The sequence below is a fragment of the Canis lupus genome, chromosome 38, assembly GCF_011100685.1.
Source record: "Canis lupus familiaris isolate Mischka breed German Shepherd chromosome 38, alternate assembly UU_Cfam_GSD_1.0, whole genome shotgun sequence".
Lineage (NCBI taxonomy): Eukaryota > Metazoa > Chordata > Mammalia > Carnivora > Canidae > Canis > Canis lupus.
Window position 1 is genome coordinate 6573453 of NC_049259.1, and position 19455 is coordinate 6592907.

At 39.3% G+C, this 19455-nt stretch overlaps 2 protein-coding genes across 11 annotated transcripts in view; one reads left to right on the forward strand and one right to left on the reverse strand.

The window, feature by feature from the left end:
• The first annotated feature begins 547 nt into the window (after positions 1-547).
• Positions 548-8549, forward strand: GLRX2 (glutaredoxin 2). 6 transcript variants are annotated; one of them, XM_038586101.1, is made up of 4 exons: positions 548-682; positions 4694-4751; positions 7198-7374; positions 8275-8549. In XM_038586101.1, exons 1-4 carry the CDS (start codon positions 654-656, stop codon positions 8404-8406), a joined length of 396 nt encoding a protein of 131 aa, XP_038442029.1. In that variant the 5' UTR covers positions 548-653; the 3' UTR covers positions 8407-8549. The 6 variants fall into 6 exon arrangements, with proteins under 6 accessions (XP_038442029.1, XP_038442030.1, XP_038442028.1 ...); XM_038586102.1 differs by lacking the exon at positions 548-682 and adding an exon at positions 697-715; XM_038586100.1 differs by lacking the exon at positions 548-682 and adding an exon at positions 1339-1429.
• A 4150-nt stretch (positions 8550-12699) lies between these two features.
• Positions 12700-19455, reverse strand: part of RO60 (Ro60, Y RNA binding protein) — a 29151-nt gene continuing 22395 nt past the window's right edge. For all 5 annotated transcript variants that reach the window (XM_038586105.1, XM_038586107.1, XM_038586106.1 and 2 more), the window contains exon 9: positions 12700-19111. In XM_038586105.1, the coding sequence (XP_038442033.1) occupies positions 18959-19111 (153 nt within the window). In that variant the 3' untranslated portion in view covers positions 12700-18958. The remainder of the gene's footprint in view (positions 19112-19455) is intronic.

Sequence of the window (19455 nt, forward strand, 5' to 3'; positions counted from 1 at the left end):
TTTGAAAATGGGGGGGGGAACCGTTAGAAACAGACGTTCTAAAAAAAAAAAAGACGTTCTAATTTTGTGACTTGGTAACTCGAGTCTTAAACTCATGTAGTTGGATGTGAAAGATCAAAAAAGGTTTGTTCTTATAATCGTTTAGAATTTTGAAAAATACCGTATTTGCCCTTTGACCTTAACAAATAGATTTCCATGTCCTCAGTAAATAAATATAAAGCGCCACCCCCCCCCCCCATCTTAAATAGCGACGCACAAAGGGCGATGATTACCACGAATGGCACAGTCCTTAGCAGCGCTTGACCTGGTTTCAACGCCTGGGCAAGACCCCTCTGGGCCGGCTCAAGTTTTATTTTCTGATTTCATTTTTATTTATAAACACAAATTTTGCTTTCTTCGGAATGAAAGCTCTACGTTGGGTTACTCGTTTTCTTTTAATCCTGGAGGTCCCGCCGAATAGTCCCAGGGCTTCTGTGGGCTCTCGAGCAGCAGCAGCCTCACCGCGGGACACCGGCTCTTCGCGAGGCGCCCGTCAGACCCGAAGTCGTGATGACGCCACCGGTTCGAGTCTTTCTCTCGGACGTTTTTCTTCTCGTTTCGCCAGGATGTGGGCCGCGGTCCGCCGCGCTGCTTCCACGCGCCCGTGAGCCTCTATGGGCGTCCCTCAGCCCTGCACAGCCAGGTGAGGGCTCGGCCCAGGCGTCGAGGCCAGCAGGTGGGGCGTCCGCGGCTGTTGAGGCGCACGTGCGCCGCCCTCGCCCCGCCTCGCCCCGCCCCCCCGCCGGCACCCGCGGCCCCGCACAGCCCCCTCCCCGCTCCCTGCACACACCCCTGGCCGGGCACAACCCCCCCGCCACGCCCCCCTCCCGGCCCGGCACGCCCCCCTCGCCACGCCCCCCCCCGCCCGCTCCCCACCCCCCCCACCCCGGCCCGGCACAGCCCCCTCCCCGCTCCCTGCACACACCCCCCCGCCACGCCCCCGCCACGCCCCCTCCCGGCCCGGCACGCCCCCCTCGCCACGACCCCCCGCCCGCTTCCCCCGCCCCCGGCCCGGCACCGCCCCCTCCCCGCTCCCTGCACACACACCCCGGCCCGCCACGCCCCCCCGCCACGCCCCCCTCCCGGCCCGCACACGCCCCCCGCCGGCACCCCCGGCACAGCCCCCCTCCCCGCTCCCCCCGGCCCGGCACCCCCCGCCCATGCAGGGAGGACGCGCGCGGCTGCGCGGAGGAGACCGGCGGCGGCTCGGACAGCCCCGCGGGGCGGGGAGGGCCGGGGAGGGCCGGGGAGGGGCGGGGCCGGCGCCGGTGGGGGCGGGGGCCGGGGCGGGGCCGGGGCGGGGCTGGCGGAGCCGGGTTCTCCCGGGCCGCGGCCGCCGGATGCTCCGACCATGTCCTGGTTCCGCGCGGCGCTGCGGGCGACGAGGCCGGTGCGGAGCTGGAGCGGGAGCGGGAGCGGGAGCGGCTCGGCGGGGCGGCTCGGCGGGGCGGCGGGAGCCGCGGCCTCTGGGTACGGGGCGCCGGGGGGCGCAGGGGGGCACAGGGGGGCGGGGCGGGGCGGAGCGGGGCGCGGAGGCCGGTGGGCGGCCTGGGCCGAGCGCTGGGCGCCGGGCGGGCCCTGGGAGGGCGGCGGGGCCCGGGAAGGATGGGGATGGGGGTGGGGGGGACGAGGCCCTAAGCGCTCGTGTCTTAGGACACGGATCCTGTGACGCTTGGGCTGAAAGCGCCGGAGTCGGGGCGGCCTGGACTCCCCTCCCCCCGCCTAACCCATTGGGATTTCGGGTGAACAGCGCCGCGAGCCCAGTCGCCGAGGACCCCAGGCGTTGCACGGGTCAGACGAGCCGGGAAGCTCTCGCCGTGCGATGGAGCTTGTGCAGGTCTGTCTGCTGGACCCGGCGCCTGCCGCGGGAAGTGAAGGGGCCGCTTCCTACTGACTAACAAGGCCTCGCGGAGCGGGCGGATGGGCCTGCGGCTGGCCCAGGTTGAGGTCGCCTCCCGCTCCGGCGCCAGGCCTGCGGGGGGACCCTGCCCGGGCTGATGCTGAGCCATCCGCAGGCCCCGGCCGGCCCCCAGGTGGTGGGGCCAGTTGCAGTGTCTGTGCCGGCCACTGAGCACCCGTCCCTCTGCCTCGGGGTCTCTTCCTTCCTCCTTGGTTTGGTGACTCTGACCAGCTCTGCAAGGCGCCAGGAACTTTTATGATCTTTCTGTGCTAAGCTGGTGACCCACTCCGGAAGGTGCTAACCACGTGGTTTTTGCTATTTGACTCACAGGCCCTTGAGTTCCTGTGTATTTCCAGTGATGTGACTCCCCGAGGCATTTAGCGTTTCGCCCACCTAGTATGCAGTAGGCGCTCCATAAATGTGGCATGGCTAATGGGTGCAGTCATTGTTGAAGTGAAACGTTTCTTGTGCACTTCTCTGTTGATGTCCCTTTAACTTACTAGGTAATAACTTTTACCAAGCCCCACCAAAATTGAAGGAGAGAGGTTCTTTCCAGAAACACTTTTATAGGAGAGGGTAGGAGATGATACTGCGATGCACCCCCTACCTCCTCTCACTGCCCAAGATAACATTCGTTTGAAGGTCCTACTGAAACTCCTGCTTCAGTAGGAGATACTGTGGTAGATAGTTTGGGGATGAAGGCTAGATGCTGGACTAGAGATGGAAATTAGTTGATAAACCAATAGGTTGCTGATTTATTTATTAAAGATTTTATTTATTTATTCATGAGAGACACACACAGAGAGAGAGAGAGAGAGAGAGAGAGGCAGAGACACAGGCAGAGGGAGAAGCAGGCTCCATGCAGGGAGCCTGATGTGGGACTCGATCCCAGGTCTCCAGGATCACACCCTGGGCTGAAGGCTCGCTAAACTGCTGAGCCACCCGGGCTGCCCAGGTTGCTGATTTATTACACCGAAGCACCTTCTTAGGTCCAGCCCAGTGCTGGTTAACCTTTTTTTTTTTTTTTCTTCTGGTTTGGGCTCCAGGAACTCCACGTGCTTTTTTTTCTTCATGTGCACTCTCTGCTCTCCATCTAAGTTGGTTGCAGTCTCCCTAGCATACTATCCTCACCCCTTCCTGAGTTAAGTGCATAAGCCTTTTTTGTTTTAAAGATTTCCTTGCTGACTATTAAGATAGATTGTAAACATTGGGGAGTTCTAGTGCTATGATGTTCCCTTGGAGTAGTTCCTGCCTCTCTTTGTAATTCTTGAAGGAGATGTTTGTTATAGCATCCTTATTCTAAGTGTGAAGGCTGGCCATGTAAATCAGCTGCTCATCATCTGAGGATAACATGTAATTATCCATTTAAATTTTTTTCTCTTAAATTCTGCACCCAATGTGGGGCTCAAATTCACAACCCTGAGTTACTGATGATGACGCCAGCTAGGTGCTCCCGACATTTAAATTTTAAATGCACTCACAGGGAATTAAGGAAGTGTTTGGAAGGAGAAATTTTTCTATCAAAACTTGAGTTTGGAACATAATCATAAGGAGAATATATTTTGAAATATTTGAAACTTCGGTTCTTTATTTTAGCCTCTTAATCTTTTCTTTTTTTTAAGATTTTATTTATTTATTCATTCATGAGAGACAGAGAGAGAGAGAGAGAGAGAGAAAGAGGCAGAGACCCAGGCAGAGGGAGAAGCAAGCTCCATTCAGGGAACCTGATGCGGGGCTCCATCCCAGGACCCCAGGATCACGCCCTGGGCCCAAGGCAGACCCTAAACTGCTGAGCCACCCAGGGATCCCCCTTAGTCACTTAATCTTTAGATGTTCAAGTAATTCTTCTTTGAAGCCCATATTATTCTGTGATTCTTTTGTAAGATTTGTAATTTTGCTCTAATTAGTTTGCATCAGGATGTTGGATGTGGTTTGGACAATGCAGTGGACCTGGCTGATCAAGAAAGATAAAGTGGATGGGGAGAGGTCCTAGAGATAGGCAGAGAGACTTGATATAAACTGCTCAAGTTTTTAGCGAATATACTCGTGTTGCAATGAATGCCTCCTTTTATAAGCTCCAACAGCTAAGTTTTAGATAATATATACCTCGAGGGTCCCTGTAATCAAGAAATGATAGTAATATGTTAAACGTTATTGAATATTTACTGTGATCAAGGGACTGTTCTGCTGTCAATACATTTAATCTTTGTAAACCCTTTGAGGTGGGAGTGACTATTATTCTTACTTTATGGATCAGGAAACTTGGAGCTATGAGTATTGTGATTGAGATATCTTAATTTCCTTAAAATCTTTGAATCTTTGTATATTCTCTGTGTCACAGAGAATTTGTGACATGAAGATTTGGCATATTTTAAAATGAAAATGGAAACTATTTTTGAACTAATGGTCAGGTCATAGGTCAAGCATTAGGACAGTCTGTGCGAAATTTGGTGTTCAGATATGAGTGCACCAGGCTTTAAACACAGTAAATGTGGTTTTATCAAATAATTAAGGACATGTGGAGGCTAGCAAAGCACACAGTCCACAGTCCCTTTTGGTTTTTGTAAGCAAATACTTTGTAAACCTATATTTTTGTACTAATAACAAGTAAAACTTTTCTGTATTTCATAGATTTGGATATATATTTATTTGCGTACCGGATTTTTTTCAAATGGATCTCATCTGCTGTCTTATTTTTAATGATATATTATCTTTAATGTTTAAAGCTGCATTGCCTTTTGAAATTCTTTTTAGGATGGGGAACAGCACATCATCATCTGCATCAGCACCTGCTCCTGTGAATCAGATTCAAGTGAGTGTTGGAGAAGTAGGAAAAAACTTTCCTCTGTGGAAAAAGAATTGGGTCTTACACATTTAATATGCTTATTCAGTATTCAACACGACATTAGGTCAGCAAATGAATTACTAAATATATATTTTAAAATCTGCTATCAAAATAATCCAGTTCACAATTTATTGTACTGTTGATACCAGTCACGCTGCCCCAGGGATACTGTTTGATATTGGCATGGTGTGTAAAGCTTTCTCCCCTAACACAGAACTTAGTGTGCTGTAGTTACTCTATAAGTGATCCTCTCAGGAACACCGTGTGCTTCTGTGAACTCTTTTCCTCTTTTTCACTGCAAAACGCAGTTAATTCTGCCTCAGGAAGCTTTTCTTATGTATGGTTTTCTTCCCTTGCAGTCAACAAGACATACTCATGTTTTTCTTTTCTCTATTCTTCACCACCACCAACCACCACCACATATATAACATTTCTGCCTTTAATTTGTTCGGCTAAAAAAATGTTCACTCACAGCTGATGAACTTAACAGCAATGCTAGAAGCCTGTAGTGAGGGAATTGCCCCTTTTAAAACAAGAATATAAAATCGTGAAAATTTAGCAAGGTTGAGCTCAAGAGAAGGTGAGAAGGATTGTTCGAGAAACTCTAGCATTGTCATCTTGAGCTTCAACTCACTTTGAAATGTCTTCATCAGTTGTTTTTTTTTTTTTTTTTAATTTTTTTTTTTAATTTTTTTTTTTTTTTTTTTTTTTTATTTATTTGTGATAGTCACAGAGAGACAGAGAGAGAGAGGCAGAGACACAGGCAGAGGGAGAAGCAGGCTCCATGCACCGGGAGCCTGATGTGGGATTCGATCCCGGGTCTCCAGGATCGCGCCCTGGGCCAAAGGCAGGCGCCAAACCGCTGCGCCACCCAGGGATCCCTTCATCAGTTGTTTTAATGAATGTCAACACCCGGGATGCTCAGCTCTCTCTAAATGATGGGCTCCGTGTGCTTATAACCCGGGGCAGCATGGTGGAGGAAAAAGCACTGGCTTTGGCATTGGGACAGGTTGGGTTAAATCCTAGTATTGTGAACTTCTCAGTATTGTGAACGTTCTCATCTATAAAATGAGAAGGCAGAAAAGTAGACCAGCTTTCAGACAGGTAGACCCTGCCTTAAAACCCTTCTGACACCCAAAGATGGATGTAACTTTAGAATTACTTTGCCCCCGGGCACTTTACTTTCTGAATTTTGGCTTTCATCTTGAAGGTGTTGCTTATGACCTGCGTAAGAACAGCCCAGACAGATGCTTGGGTGTTAGACCTATCTATTCAGAATCTCTTGAAGAACCTGCACATTTATATATTTAGAAACAAAAAAGAAAGCAAATTTCACAGGCAATGCAATGCAGTTGCATGGCAAAGTCTCATGTTTTTTGTGATGAAGACCCGGAGAGTGTTTTCCAAACCAGGCTGATGTTAGAATCATCTGGGAAGTTTAAAAAAAAAAAACTTTCTGACTTCTGCCTGTAACCCATTGAATCAGCATTTCTGGTAGTAGCTTTTCCAGGAACAACAATAGAAGAATGTCTTAACAATACTGTAATGACAGTTTGTTGTTGTTTTACTATAAAGATATTTAAGAAGGAGTAGAAGTTGAGGGGTATTATACCTGGATCAGTGAAAGCCTTACATTTTTCTTTTTTTAAGATTTTTTTATTTATTCATGAGAGACACAGAGAGGCAGAGGCATAGGCAGAGGGAGAAGCAGGTTCCATGCAGGGGGCCTCATGTAGGATTCGATCCTGGGACTCTGGGATCACACCCTGGGCCTAAGGCAGGCGCTCAACCGCTGAGCCACCCAGGTGTCCCAAAAAGCCTTATATTTTAAAGAGAAATCGTGTATCAGTTCTCACCATTAAAAGTTAAGGAAGGTAAGGAGTTAACTCCTAAACACCTATTAAGTATTTAAGAGGCAATGTAACAGTTTTAAGTGCTTGGACTATAGAATGAGACTTGCCTACCCACAAATCTCAGCTTTCCAGCTCTTTTTAGGTGAGGACTATGAGTCAGTCACTTCGCTTTCTAGTGCCTCACTTTCCTCACCTGTAAAATAGAGATAAATATAGGACCTATCTCAGGATTATAACGAGGTTTGTATGAGCTAGTAAAGGTCAGGTGTTAAGAATTGTGTCTGGCACACAGAGATGTTTGCTGTATATGAACTGGCTATGATTATTATTGTTATCACTCCATGCCTACTTTGCATCTGTTACATACTTTTTTTCCTAAAAACATTCCTTTAAAATGAATAATAATATTCTCAATCTGCAGAAGATGGATTTTGGAGTCTCATGATTCAGTGCTCAAACTAAGTCCCTATTATCTATTTTCTCCTTTCCACTATAATCATGATTTTTTTCCAGAAAGTAATGTCTAGAATTAAAAGAATTTTTTTTTTTTCTGACTTCAGGAAACCATTTCTGATAATTGTGTGGTGATTTTCTCAAAAACATCTTGTTCTTACTGTACAATGGCAAAAAAACTTTTCCATGACATGAATGTTAAGTATAAAGTGGTGGAATTGGACATGCTTGAATATGGAAGCCAATTTCAAGATGCTCTCTACAAAATGACTGGTGAAAGAACTGTGAGTGTATCTCTGTGGTGCTTTTCCCCAAATAGGTAGCACCGGGGTCACCTAGAGCCTAGACCTTTGTGTTAGAAAAGTGAGCCAGGCACTCTCTCTTTCATCCTCTGAGAATCTTCTATGGATAAAGAAATGGCAGATCAGGGAACAAGATTCAGAGAGTGGGAAACAGCAGAATTCATTTTATTTTTATTCTTGCCATATGTGCATACATGCATGTGTGTGTGTGTTTTGACTAGGAGAGTGGGGTAATGGTGTTGTCATGAGTACTTGTCGGTGAATCTTTAAGATCCTCCTGGAGCTCCTTTCAAGATGAAATTCTTCCTCCTTTGGCTTGGACAGTACAAACCATGGGTCAGTCTTGAGTTACTGTGCTAATAAGAGTGCTTTAGGTGCTTTATGTTCTTAGATTCCTGAAATTTGTCCAACCATATGCATTTTTTCAATGAAATGCATTATCAGGAAAATATAAAGTGTCATTTCCTTTCTTGTTTCCATGTGCATGGAGGATGTTTATGGTATACTTTTCCCGTTCAGTAAACAAGTATAAGAACCACCTAAACATATAAACAATAGTTACAGACTGCTATTTTCCCTTTTATATGCCATAGCAATTAGAAGGGCCTGAGGGTCGGATTGCCCTGCATTTAAATCCTAGCTCTTTCATTTGCTATCATTGTGATGTGGGGCAAGTTCCTGTGCCTCATTTCCCTCCAAAATAAGGCTAAAATTAGTACCTACTTCAGGGGTTGTAGAGATTTAAGTAGATACTTTGTGAAAGAGCTTAGTTTGGTGCCCAGCCCATAAAAAGTGCCCAGAGTATGAGCATCTATTATTATTATTATATGAAAGGTCCTATACTTCTGACTAGAGTGACGCCTAATCTTGTTTATTCAACAGGTGCCGAGAATATTTATCAATGGAACTTTTATTGGAGGTGCAACTGACACTCATAGGCTTCACAAAGAAGGGAAATTGCTTCCACTAGTTCATCAGTGTTATTTAAAAAAAAGTAAGAGGAAAGAATTTTAGTGATGTATGTGCTCATAAGGTTGCTAGTAAAATGATAACGCCCGATAATGCCTTTTAAATGTTTGAGAATGTATTAAATATGTAAATAACCTTCATGAAAAAGTTGTAAAACTAATGAACAATAAATTGTGGAAATCTCTCTTCCTACTTGCCAATTCTTGAGCAAAAGGGAGGATATTTACAACTATTGGGGTGGAATTGTATTAAAAGATAAAATAATGTATTTTATTAGGAATTTATATATGAATTTTACAACCAAGAGCTAGAAGGTGAGCATTTGAGATTCTTTATTTATTCTGTGTAGTATTCAGAAGTTTGACTCCTTATCATTATGGCTTTCAGTGGTGAGGACTGATTTTTTTATTTCTCTTTAAGATGGAAGGTTCTCTTATATATAGTTGTCAGCTCAGTAGGGATATCCTTGTATTGTGACAAACTTTCACACTTTGTAGTTCTAGACTAAGAGAACTTTATTACATTCGTATGATGGAATGAAATTTTCTTCAGAGAAACCCAGTTACTCCTTTAATGACCTAGTAGTTCCAGAGAATGGAACTGTACATAGAGGGCAGAAATTAAAGGGGGAAGATTGTATGAAGATGAACTTTTGAAATAGTTCAGAAATGTACTTGAGTATTATTGTGAGGTGGGAAATTCTGCTTTCCAAAACTTGTCGAAAGGCTGTTTGTAAATGTTCCATTAGAGATCCAAGTATTGGGTGAGGGTTTAGCTTAGTGACCCTAAAGTAATTTCGGATGTAGATATTCTTCAATTCTGTTCCTGATACAAGCTGATCTCAGATAAACTTAGCAAACAAGATTATCCTATAGGACGTCTTATTATAGAATAATTAAAAATATTTTGGATACTTGATTAATCACATCCCTATTTCAAGCTTCTTATCGACAAGAATTTTTTAAGTGCACTTAAGGAAGTATTTTCCTAGCTAATCTCACAGTCACCAGGGCAGATTGCCAGATGCTGTGAAGAGAAGTCTTCCTCAAAGGTGGGAGGACAATGCATTTTAAGAGAAGTGAAGTGCTTCTGCTTTTCTGGTCAAGGTGGACCAAGAAATCTGGGATAATTCTGCAGGAGATAGGTGGTGGCTTTTTTGGCTAAATGTAATCTATGATGCTCCTTCATACATGGATTTATTAAACTGCCATTAGGAGACTTTGATAAAGTAAGAATTAGGATCATTTCATTCTCATGTGGTAAATTAGAACACTGGAATGGAGCAGAGAATAGAATGTCCGTTAGTCCTTTATTTTGCATTTTGTCCCAGAAATTCTACATGCTTGCTATGTTGTAGAATCCTTGTTAGAGAGTAGAGGAAGTCTGTTACCTTGTGTAATACTATAAGTTACAGTAGGAAATATAGATTTGGTCTTAATCCCATTCCTGGCATACAGCTCCTAAAACCCTTGGTTTTCTTGTAATGAGAGCCATAAAAATGTTTTATTTAATGAGATGATTTGAGGGGAAAGCCCATAAGGATGGCAGCTGGTTGCCTGGAGAACCAACCATGTGATTAGAGTGTTGGAACTTTCAGCCCCACCCGACTGCTGGGGAGGGGAGAGAGTAGATTGTCATTATTGGCCATTGGTTTAATCAGTCGTGTCCCTGTAATGAAGCCTCTATAAAATATACCCCAAAAGGACAAGGTTTGCAGAGTTTCCAGGGTGGTGAACACGTGAACACTCAGGGGGAGTAACATGCCCAGAGAGCATGGAAGCTCCCACTCTTTCCCCATACCTTGCCCTATATGTCTCTTCCATCTGGCTGTTCCTGCTGTCCTTTTATAATACACCAGTAATCTAGTAAGTAACACATTTCTCTGAGTTCTGTGAGCCATTCTAGCAAACCAGTTGTCCTACGGAGCAGGTCCTTAGAACCCTTAATCTGTAGCTGGTCAGTCAGGGTAACACGTGACACAATCTGGATTTCAGATTGGTGTCTGAAGCAGGGTTTGAGGGGAAGTCTTGGACTGAGCAGCTGCCCTGACGCACCCATCCCAGATAACCAAGACTTAGTTTTAACTGAAAGGTGCTAGTTACAAAGCCTAGAGTTAAGGGGGAGGTATTTGGTTGGGGCTACAACAAACCACTAACTCCTCAGTGGAAAAAAAAAATCACTATTAGTACTTAAACAATGATCAGTACCTATTAGATCAAGACAGAGAAGTGTTCAAAACACAGATCACAGAGGGTGTGACCAATGGGTAGGTGACAGTCTCTGAACAATAAAGTCCTTTTTCTTTTTTTTTTTTTTTACATAAAATATGGATACCATCTTCCTTAGTATTTATTTTGGGAAGTGGAAATAATGTAAATCACACACCATGGTGCTTAGTATAGACAGATTTTTCAATATGTAATGGCTATTATAATCACAATGGCTCAGAAGTATGTATGGTTTTCTTGGGAACCCATCAGGGTTTTCCAGTGTCCTAGTTAAGATTTTAGGGGGATGGATTTCCAGTTCTTCTCCCTTACCATATATCTTAGCTTGGGCAACTATAGCAAATTACCAAACTGGATGGTTTAGACATCAGTCTATTTCTCAAATTTCTGGAGCCTTGGAAGCTCAAGATCAGCTCAAGTGCAGCTAATTTGGTTTTTGGTGTGGGCCCTCTTCCTGGTTTGTAGATGGCTGTCTTGTGTGTCTCCACAGGGCAGCAGAGAGAAAGCAAGCTCTCGTCTCTTACAAAGGCCTCACCTTCAAGACCTAATTACCTTTCTAAAGGCCTCATCATCAAATACCATCACACTGGGAAATAGAGTTTCAATACACAAATTTTGGGGAGATAGTCTGTAACTCCATATTTTACAACTTGGCAAAACTAGGTAGACGTTGTCTCAGCAGCTGTTTTTCCAGAACCAAAGGCTAGAAAGAAGAGAATCGTGATCATTTTAAGAAAAGGTAAAGTTAGGGCAGCCCAGGTGGCTCAGCAGTTTGGCACTGTCTTTGGCCCAGGCCGTGATCCTGGAGACCCGGGATCGAGTCTCATGTCAGGCTCCCTGAATGGAGCCTGCTTCTCCCTCTCCCTCTGCCTGTGTCTCTGCCTCTTTCTATGGGTCTTTCATGAATAAATAAAATCTTAAAAAAAAAAAAAAAAAGGTAATGTAAACCTTTTTTTCACTCTATTTAAAAATATTGTATTCATTCGTGAGAGACACAGAGAGGCAGAGACATAGGCAGAGGGAGAAGCAGGCTCTCTGCGGGGAGCCCGATGCAGGACTTGATCCCAGGACTCTGGGATCACATCCGGAGCTGAAGGATCAACCACTGAGCCACCCAGGCATCCCAGTCTATATAATTTTTAATGTTAAGATTTGGAAGATAAACTCTTTATTGTGGCCTACTAATATTAAGAAATAGGCCATTTCTCATTTTATCACTAATCAATTTATATTTGAATTGCCAAAATAGCTAGTAGGGAAGCTAAAAAATTGTTGAAAAAAGTGGTCTTTGTCTAAATGTATTAGGATTGTTTACTAATATAAAAATCCCATTTGAACAGTATTCTTAAAGTTATGTCTTACTGATAAGGTTTAATGTTAAATATTTTAACTTTTTAAAAATTATTTGAGAGCAAGCCAACTCCCTACTGAGTGGGGGAGCCTGATGTGGGGCTCTATCCTAGGACCCTGAGATCATGACCTGAGCTGCAATCAAGAGTTGGACACTTAACTGCCTGAGCCACCTGGGTGCCCCCTATTGTTAAATATTTTCTAAGTCTAGTTTTCTTCAATGAAGAAATGTAGAATTTGTGATCTTACTTTCTCCATACAACTGCTATCATCTTTAAATACAGAACTATAAAATCAACCAAATGTTCAAAGTTTTGGTAGGTATATTTTGATGTAACTTGCTTTTTACTCTTTTGCATAACCTATAGCTCAGATCTTATAAGTTTTCAGAAGTTTTATGGGAATTCAGAGAGAAAAGAAACATCTGCATTGGCACTAAAACTTTTTGTTTACATAATTGATTTTTGGTATTAACATCACTTTTCCCAAAGGTAACTTTATGGAGTATTTTCACAAAAGAATCCTATTCTAAAACTCTTTAAGAATGTGCATTTGGTTAAATCCAGAAATTCACTGGGAAAGACTCCTCAACCATATGTATTTTAAATATATGTAATTAGAGCCATTATAATAAGGCTAATGTTAATTATCAAACTTTAATTTCATCTTGTTAAAATATGATTGCTAAGAGCCTTAGATTTTATAAGGCATATTATAATCTTAAAATTCTTATTTCTTTAAATAAATGAACACCATTGTGTGATGTGCATAGAGTTTATTTGGTTTATCTATCAGTTTCTACAATAATACAGTTGACCAGAAGCAGTTCCCATAATGTGCATCTGCACCCCATGTCTACAATGTTGTATTGCGTATGGTATTTTGGAAGGCTAGAAAAGGAGAGAAAGTCAAGATTTCACAGTATCGGTGAAAACTTTATCATGAAATAAATTTAATTCATTAGTATTTCATCGATTTTTTTAATCAGAAAACAGCAAAATTACATTGTTAGATATATTATTTACAGTGAAAACATGGAAGACTCAACAAAGCATCAGTAAGTTTATCAACAGACCTAAGAAACCACCCCGCCCCTCTTTGCAGGGTCCTTTTCTTTGAAATGAAACTTGTGATAAATCAAACTTTGTATCCTTAAGCACCAGCTAGACAATTTTAAGTTTTCTTTCAGTTTTATAAAATATTCCTACTTCGAAAGGCAAAGTGAATGTAAAAATGTGAACGTAATTAAATCACTGACCTGGATACTTTTTATTGCAACATTCGCAATGTTTTACAACTATATTCACTTCTTTGAATGAATTTGCTTATAGGCTTGAAACAAAAGCATTTGCCTTTTGTCTTGAAAAAAACACCCTCAAAAAAGTAATCATTTTTGAAACTGTACAATTGTTTTTCATCCAGTGTTTAAATATGCAGCTTGGTCCTTGGAGATTATGTTACATAAAGTCCAGCTTCTTGGATAATTTGTTATACCAAACAATTAAAAAACCCTTGACCTACCACAAAATATTACTGATATTAAGTCATGTATATAGAACATACCAGTGTACTCAGATTATCCTGTTAATAGGTGCTTAAACTAATGTACAATCAGGTTTTAAAACTTTAACAGTTAAATTTCCATTCATTATGTAAAAAATGAAAGCTCTAAAAGACCCTTTGAATTCTGTACTTCAGAAACACTAATACTATTAAGGCATTACTTAATGAACAGACTCTATGGAAAGTAACTAGTATGCCTGTTGGAGAGCTAGTCAGATTTTAAGGCAGTCAGAAGATTCATTTTTTTCACTTTAAGGCTCTTGCATACTTAAATTTTATTCTATGCAGGCATTAGTCTGTGTAATTTAAATATTCAGTAAGTGTCAATTACGGAAATCAAAAGCCTTTATATAAAACAAATGGATAGTTTAGAACTCCTTCAACCTATTTTTTTTAAAAAGATTATTTCATATATCTCATCCCTTTGGAGAATTTCTTCATTATCAGAAGCTGGCAATAAAGGGAGAAAATATAGCATTACAAAAAGTTCTACTAATACCAAACCACATTATATGTATCATTCATATTTAAAATAATAGTGCAACGAAAAATTTTTTCTTCATTACTATCCATTAGTTGTGTAATATTTTAAACTCAATTTGGCTGTGTATGGATTCTAAAGTTTACATTGCAAATAAAGCCTAATATTTAAACATAAGTTTCAATATTCTATCAATTATATATGGTCATGATAAATAAAACAGCAAGGTTTTACCTCATTTACTAACCTCAACAATCTAAGTGTTCATTAAGTGAAACCTGCAGAAATGTAGCTAACTTCGTATTTCTTTTGTTCAGTTTTCTGATAACTTCCAAAAGTACAGAAATCAAGATATATTTTAAAATTCAGTATCACTTATGTTCATTGAATTAATAGGACACACGGTGGTGCCAAATTAAATAGAAGCAAAGGGAAAATCTGTTTAGGCTCAGAAACAGCTTTTGCGTATTTTCATTGTATTTACAAAATTCAAAATCATTGAAAATAATCACTTTAATTTCAGTAATAGAATTTTGCAATGCAACTCCTCTAGTTTATGTTTCTACCAATTTCCAATATAATTTGATACTTTCAGAGTTTAGGGAAAATGTGTCATTTATTATGATTTTATTCAAATACTATGCTTAACTATATTATTAGACTTCTACATGAAAAAATATTGCCATAGAATTTTTAAGTTCATAATTTTCAAAAGCAAATATAAAACCAATTAAAAAATGTTAAATGTGAATACAAGTTACTTACAAGATCTTTTAGGCCACAAACAATGTATATATAAGCTCAGTGAAGTACTTAGTAGATGCAAGACTTGAAAGCAGTCCTTATATGGAAATAGGAGTATGAGATGTGCTATCTTCTGAGTAGTCAGTTAATTATTTTTTTCTGAGAGCTTTTTCTAAGAGCAAAGTAGATGTAGAATTGCAAACAAAGGCTTAAAGTCCACAGAATTTTTGCAGCATCTAGCACAGACATACAATATAATTTGATGTGGGGAAATAAATATATTAATCCAATTATTGTTCCAAGAGACCTGCCCCTTATTAATTTGAACAAATATGATCTTAAATCTGTATAGAACAAATGGAAATCTGCAAAAAGATTCATCCCAAAACTAAATATGGGTGATCTTCCTGTCATTCATTTTATTACTAAGGTTAAGAGCAGGACAAGGAACAGAAGACAAAAATGTCAGAATAAAGTAATTTTGAAAGAAAAAAAAAACAGGTATAAAAGTAATCTTCCAACAAATAAGATTAGGAAGCAAATAATACTGAAATGCTAAATAAAATCTGTACAGTAAATGTAACTAAACTCCTAGCTTATCTTTTTTTCTAATTCTTCCTTACACATGTAGAACATTTCTCTAGAGGACATACTGCCTTAATAAATCACCTCAAACTTGTAGTATGTACTAGAATTTTTCATTTTCAATAACTTACGCGAAGGACACTACTTTTCAATAAATTTTTATTTGTGGGTATGAAATTCTTTAGGTTAAATTAGGGTAAGTCCAGTAAGTGATCAAAGTGATTTCCTTTCAGTTATTGTTTAGATGTGCTTTTAAAATGTTTTTCATTAAAAAAAAAAAAAAAAAAAGTTTTTCATTTAATTATTAGATCCTCCAATTCGGGAATTTTTTCTTAAAGTTCCAAGATAATTTAATTTTATATTATTTTTCCAAAATCTTAGGAAATGAGGAAAAACCTTGATAAAATGATATTCTTTCATTTATAGGTTTACCTGTTATTTTAAAAGAATAATCAAATGCTTATTAATAGTGTTTGTTTAGAATATACATTTATTTTCTAGGTTTACCCAAGTAGATCTGAGACTTGGAATATGTTCCTTTCTCTTGATCAGAATAGTGACTTCTTAGTCAATACCTTCACTGTAAACATTTTTCTTCTACATTTTCCCCACTTATAACAGGAATGTTTTAATGAATTATTGAGCGTATTGAATGGTTTTTCTAAACCATTTTATCATTCAAAACATGTATCTCCTAATAAGAATGTTTTTAAAGTTCCAATTTGTATTGTAAGCCCCCCCTCCTAATTTAAACTTTGTTATACAGATATTAAATCATTGATTCTTCTAAGATCCAAGCATCAAGATAGGTCACATTTCAAAGATAACAAAATTGATAGGTTAAACTGGTTGTCTATAGTTACACAGTAAGTTAGATGAAGCAAGAGGTTCCAGAGGGGTAACACTAAATCCCATTCACCAGCATCTTCCTCACTAATGTTCCCATAAGATAGTTACTAAATAATATGTAACTTAATAAATGCAATTTTCAAGAAATTTCAACTAATAAGTAAGGGTATCATTATAAGATTAGTTTTTGTTTCACTAATTATTACCATATCCTGAAAATATTTACATATTTTCTAGGAAATAAAGTTTATTTTTCTTAGAGCTGTTTTTAAAGCAACATTTCCCTAAATATTAATGTAGCAATAATTCTAAAAGTAATTCAGAAAATAAAACTTCTTCATCACTTGAATACAGTTTTATTCATAATGAGGTAAAGTTTTAAAATTTTTTCTATAGGGCTACGTTATATGTAGCAACAGAGGTTATTAAGATATTAATTGTAATTGAGGATTATTATGAACTACAAAAGTATACGTGTTCACAATTTGTTTTTCTACTCCTAAAGCAATCATGTATATACATTATTTCTTAATGCCTAAAAAGATAAAGAGTCTTGAGTAATTTTATTTTGTTTCCTACTCTGTGAATCATTGTCTTCCCATTTTGTGGGGAGATTAATTCTGGAATGGGAATGAAGAGCCCAAGATTGCTATATCTAGTACTCCAAAGCCATACTTTTTTAGACCTTGGATCCTTAACCTACATTTAAAAATCACCTTTTAAATTTCAGATTTTTTTGTTCCTTAAATTTTACTCTAATCCATTTAATTAGACGTATCTAAATACTTCAAAAAGGTCACATCTAATCTTACTCTTTCTGATGGACTGATTAGCTTATGAACATCCAGTTTACATAAGTGAAGGAAATAAGCTTTTATGCTACATTCCAGTTAACATTTCTATTAGGAATAAAAAGTTAGATCATGTTATAATTTTTAATTTAAGGAGACCTTGGGTTTACTTAGAAACTTCAAAACTATTATATAACTCTACTAGGCCCTTTAATCTGAACATAGTATTTTAATGTCACCAAAAGTAGCGAACACCTTATATCCAATGCTTGACAGAGGGTTAAAAACCAGAATGACATCAGAAGCAATGTATGGGGGATGATGGTGGGGGAGTGCACATGCTACTTTGCTGACAAAAAAAATCTCCGGTAAATCACAACACTTACAAATTGCTACCAGTTGCCTTGAAGGAATGGCTACATAGCAGAGCCAGCATTAATATGTCAAATAAGTTTGAAAGGGACATTTTCTTTTCCCTTCCAGAGCCCAAATTTCTCATGAAACAAATTATCTTCACAAATTCTATACTACTAAAGTCCCCTTTGCCTTCAAAACAAAACCTCTAACTCCTAAGCACATAGAAGGCTATAATAATTTATATTTACTAGTTTAACTTTTCACATGACAGTGAGAAGGGCTTTATAAATCTTCAGTAAATCGTTAATTATGAAAAGAATAAATAACTGAAGTTTTAGGTCATCTTAAACAACCATGATATCATTATGAGCAAAGATACTGGCATTTTTAATAGGTTAAACCTCCCCAGAAAGAAGGGACAGTTGTTCAAGAAAATAATGCACTTTAGTGTAATGAAAAGGAAGTTTAATATACACAAATAAAATAGAAAAAAAAATTTCTTACAGATTGGTTAGTGGTAATGTTATTCAAAAGTTGCCTTTCAAACCTGAAAGACCTAGCTTGCTTTATTATCTTTTGTACACTATTAAAAAAGAGTGTTTTGTCACAAATGAATAATGAACAGAGATACGTCATCAACATGTTTACAATCAGGAAATATCTAAAACCCACTTACAATTGACTAAAAAAATAGGTAAAGATAATTAGAATATTTAAAGTAAGGTAAAAGCTAATCTGGTTACAGGTGAGATAATAATTGTCATACAGATTTAGGAGTGGGGGAGCTAAATGCTTGAAACAGTCTGTTGGTTTCATTTGGTAAGACTATGAAAAAAGAAAAAGTGTGGCTACATGTGGCTATTATTTCAGCACAAATTGTGAAGTTATGGCCCCACTCACAGCAATAAAATGCACCAAAACAAAAAGCAAACCAAATAGGCTTCCTCAGGTGACACAAACTTTAGTGTCTTTTCTCAGGGGTTTTCCACTATTTTCTGGTTAATGTAACAACCCTACATGTGTAAATAAAATATCAGATTCAAAGTATCTTTTTCACTGAGTAAGAAAGCTGCTATTTATATCTTAGAAAACTCCAAGAATTTGTAAAACCTGTTCATAATTTAATCAAATGTCTTTTTTTAACCCCTTGGTATAAAAATTTATAGATGAATTTCATATTCCATCACAGTTACATGGTCCAGTGCATTTTAGAATATTTGGACATTATCAAAGCTGTCCTTTCCCAATGCAAACATTTATGAAAACTTTAAGCACTTTTCAAACAAGTGACATGATATGGAACTACTTACACTTTTGGCTCTCACTTCTTTTAAGTACAAATGTGATTATTCACCACAGCAAAACTGTTTGACTATTTTACAGTATCTATCAACAAGAAGTTCTCTGTTAGATAGAGGAAGCTACAGTGTATTCTGAAGCTATTTCCCGAGAGCTAGTTTAGTAGACAGAAAGAACTTTGGGCTCATCTTACTTTTCCTTCCTTTTTTTTTGTAAAGTAAATTTTCCATTATGCATATACTATACTATCATCATCTTTCATTGGATTAAGATTAGCTGGGAAGTAGCTACATATTTTTAGCGAGATCACGGATGACAATGGACCTCCTTAGTTCATGCTGGTGCTTAGGTTAAATCACATCTAATGTGAAATTTCGAATTACATCCAGAGCTCCAGTATCAAAGCCACACATATCCAACATGCCTCTATCATCTGGGTCTGCAATGGTAAAACCATTCGATGTCATTCCACAAACAATCAATTTAGCTGGAATGTCCATTTTCTGTTGGAAAAGATCAAAATACGTAAAATTTATATAAGCAAAAGCAAATAACCTCCAAAATTAAAGCACTTCAAATTCTATCACAACTTATTACAAAGTCAATTTTTTTCTCTCTATAAAATTTCTTAATCTTTTAGGGCCAGAGTCTATGATCTTCAGAAGAACAGAAAATAAAATTATGTAGACAGCCTGCCTGAAATTCCTGCTTCTCTGTTCCATGGGCCATAGAGTACATTCCTTTGCAGCTTAGAGGCTTTTTACTCATGAAACCTGTCAGGACATTTGGGGGCATCAGATATTTTTACCAGTATATCAAACACTGGGGCAGTGTATGTGGGTATATA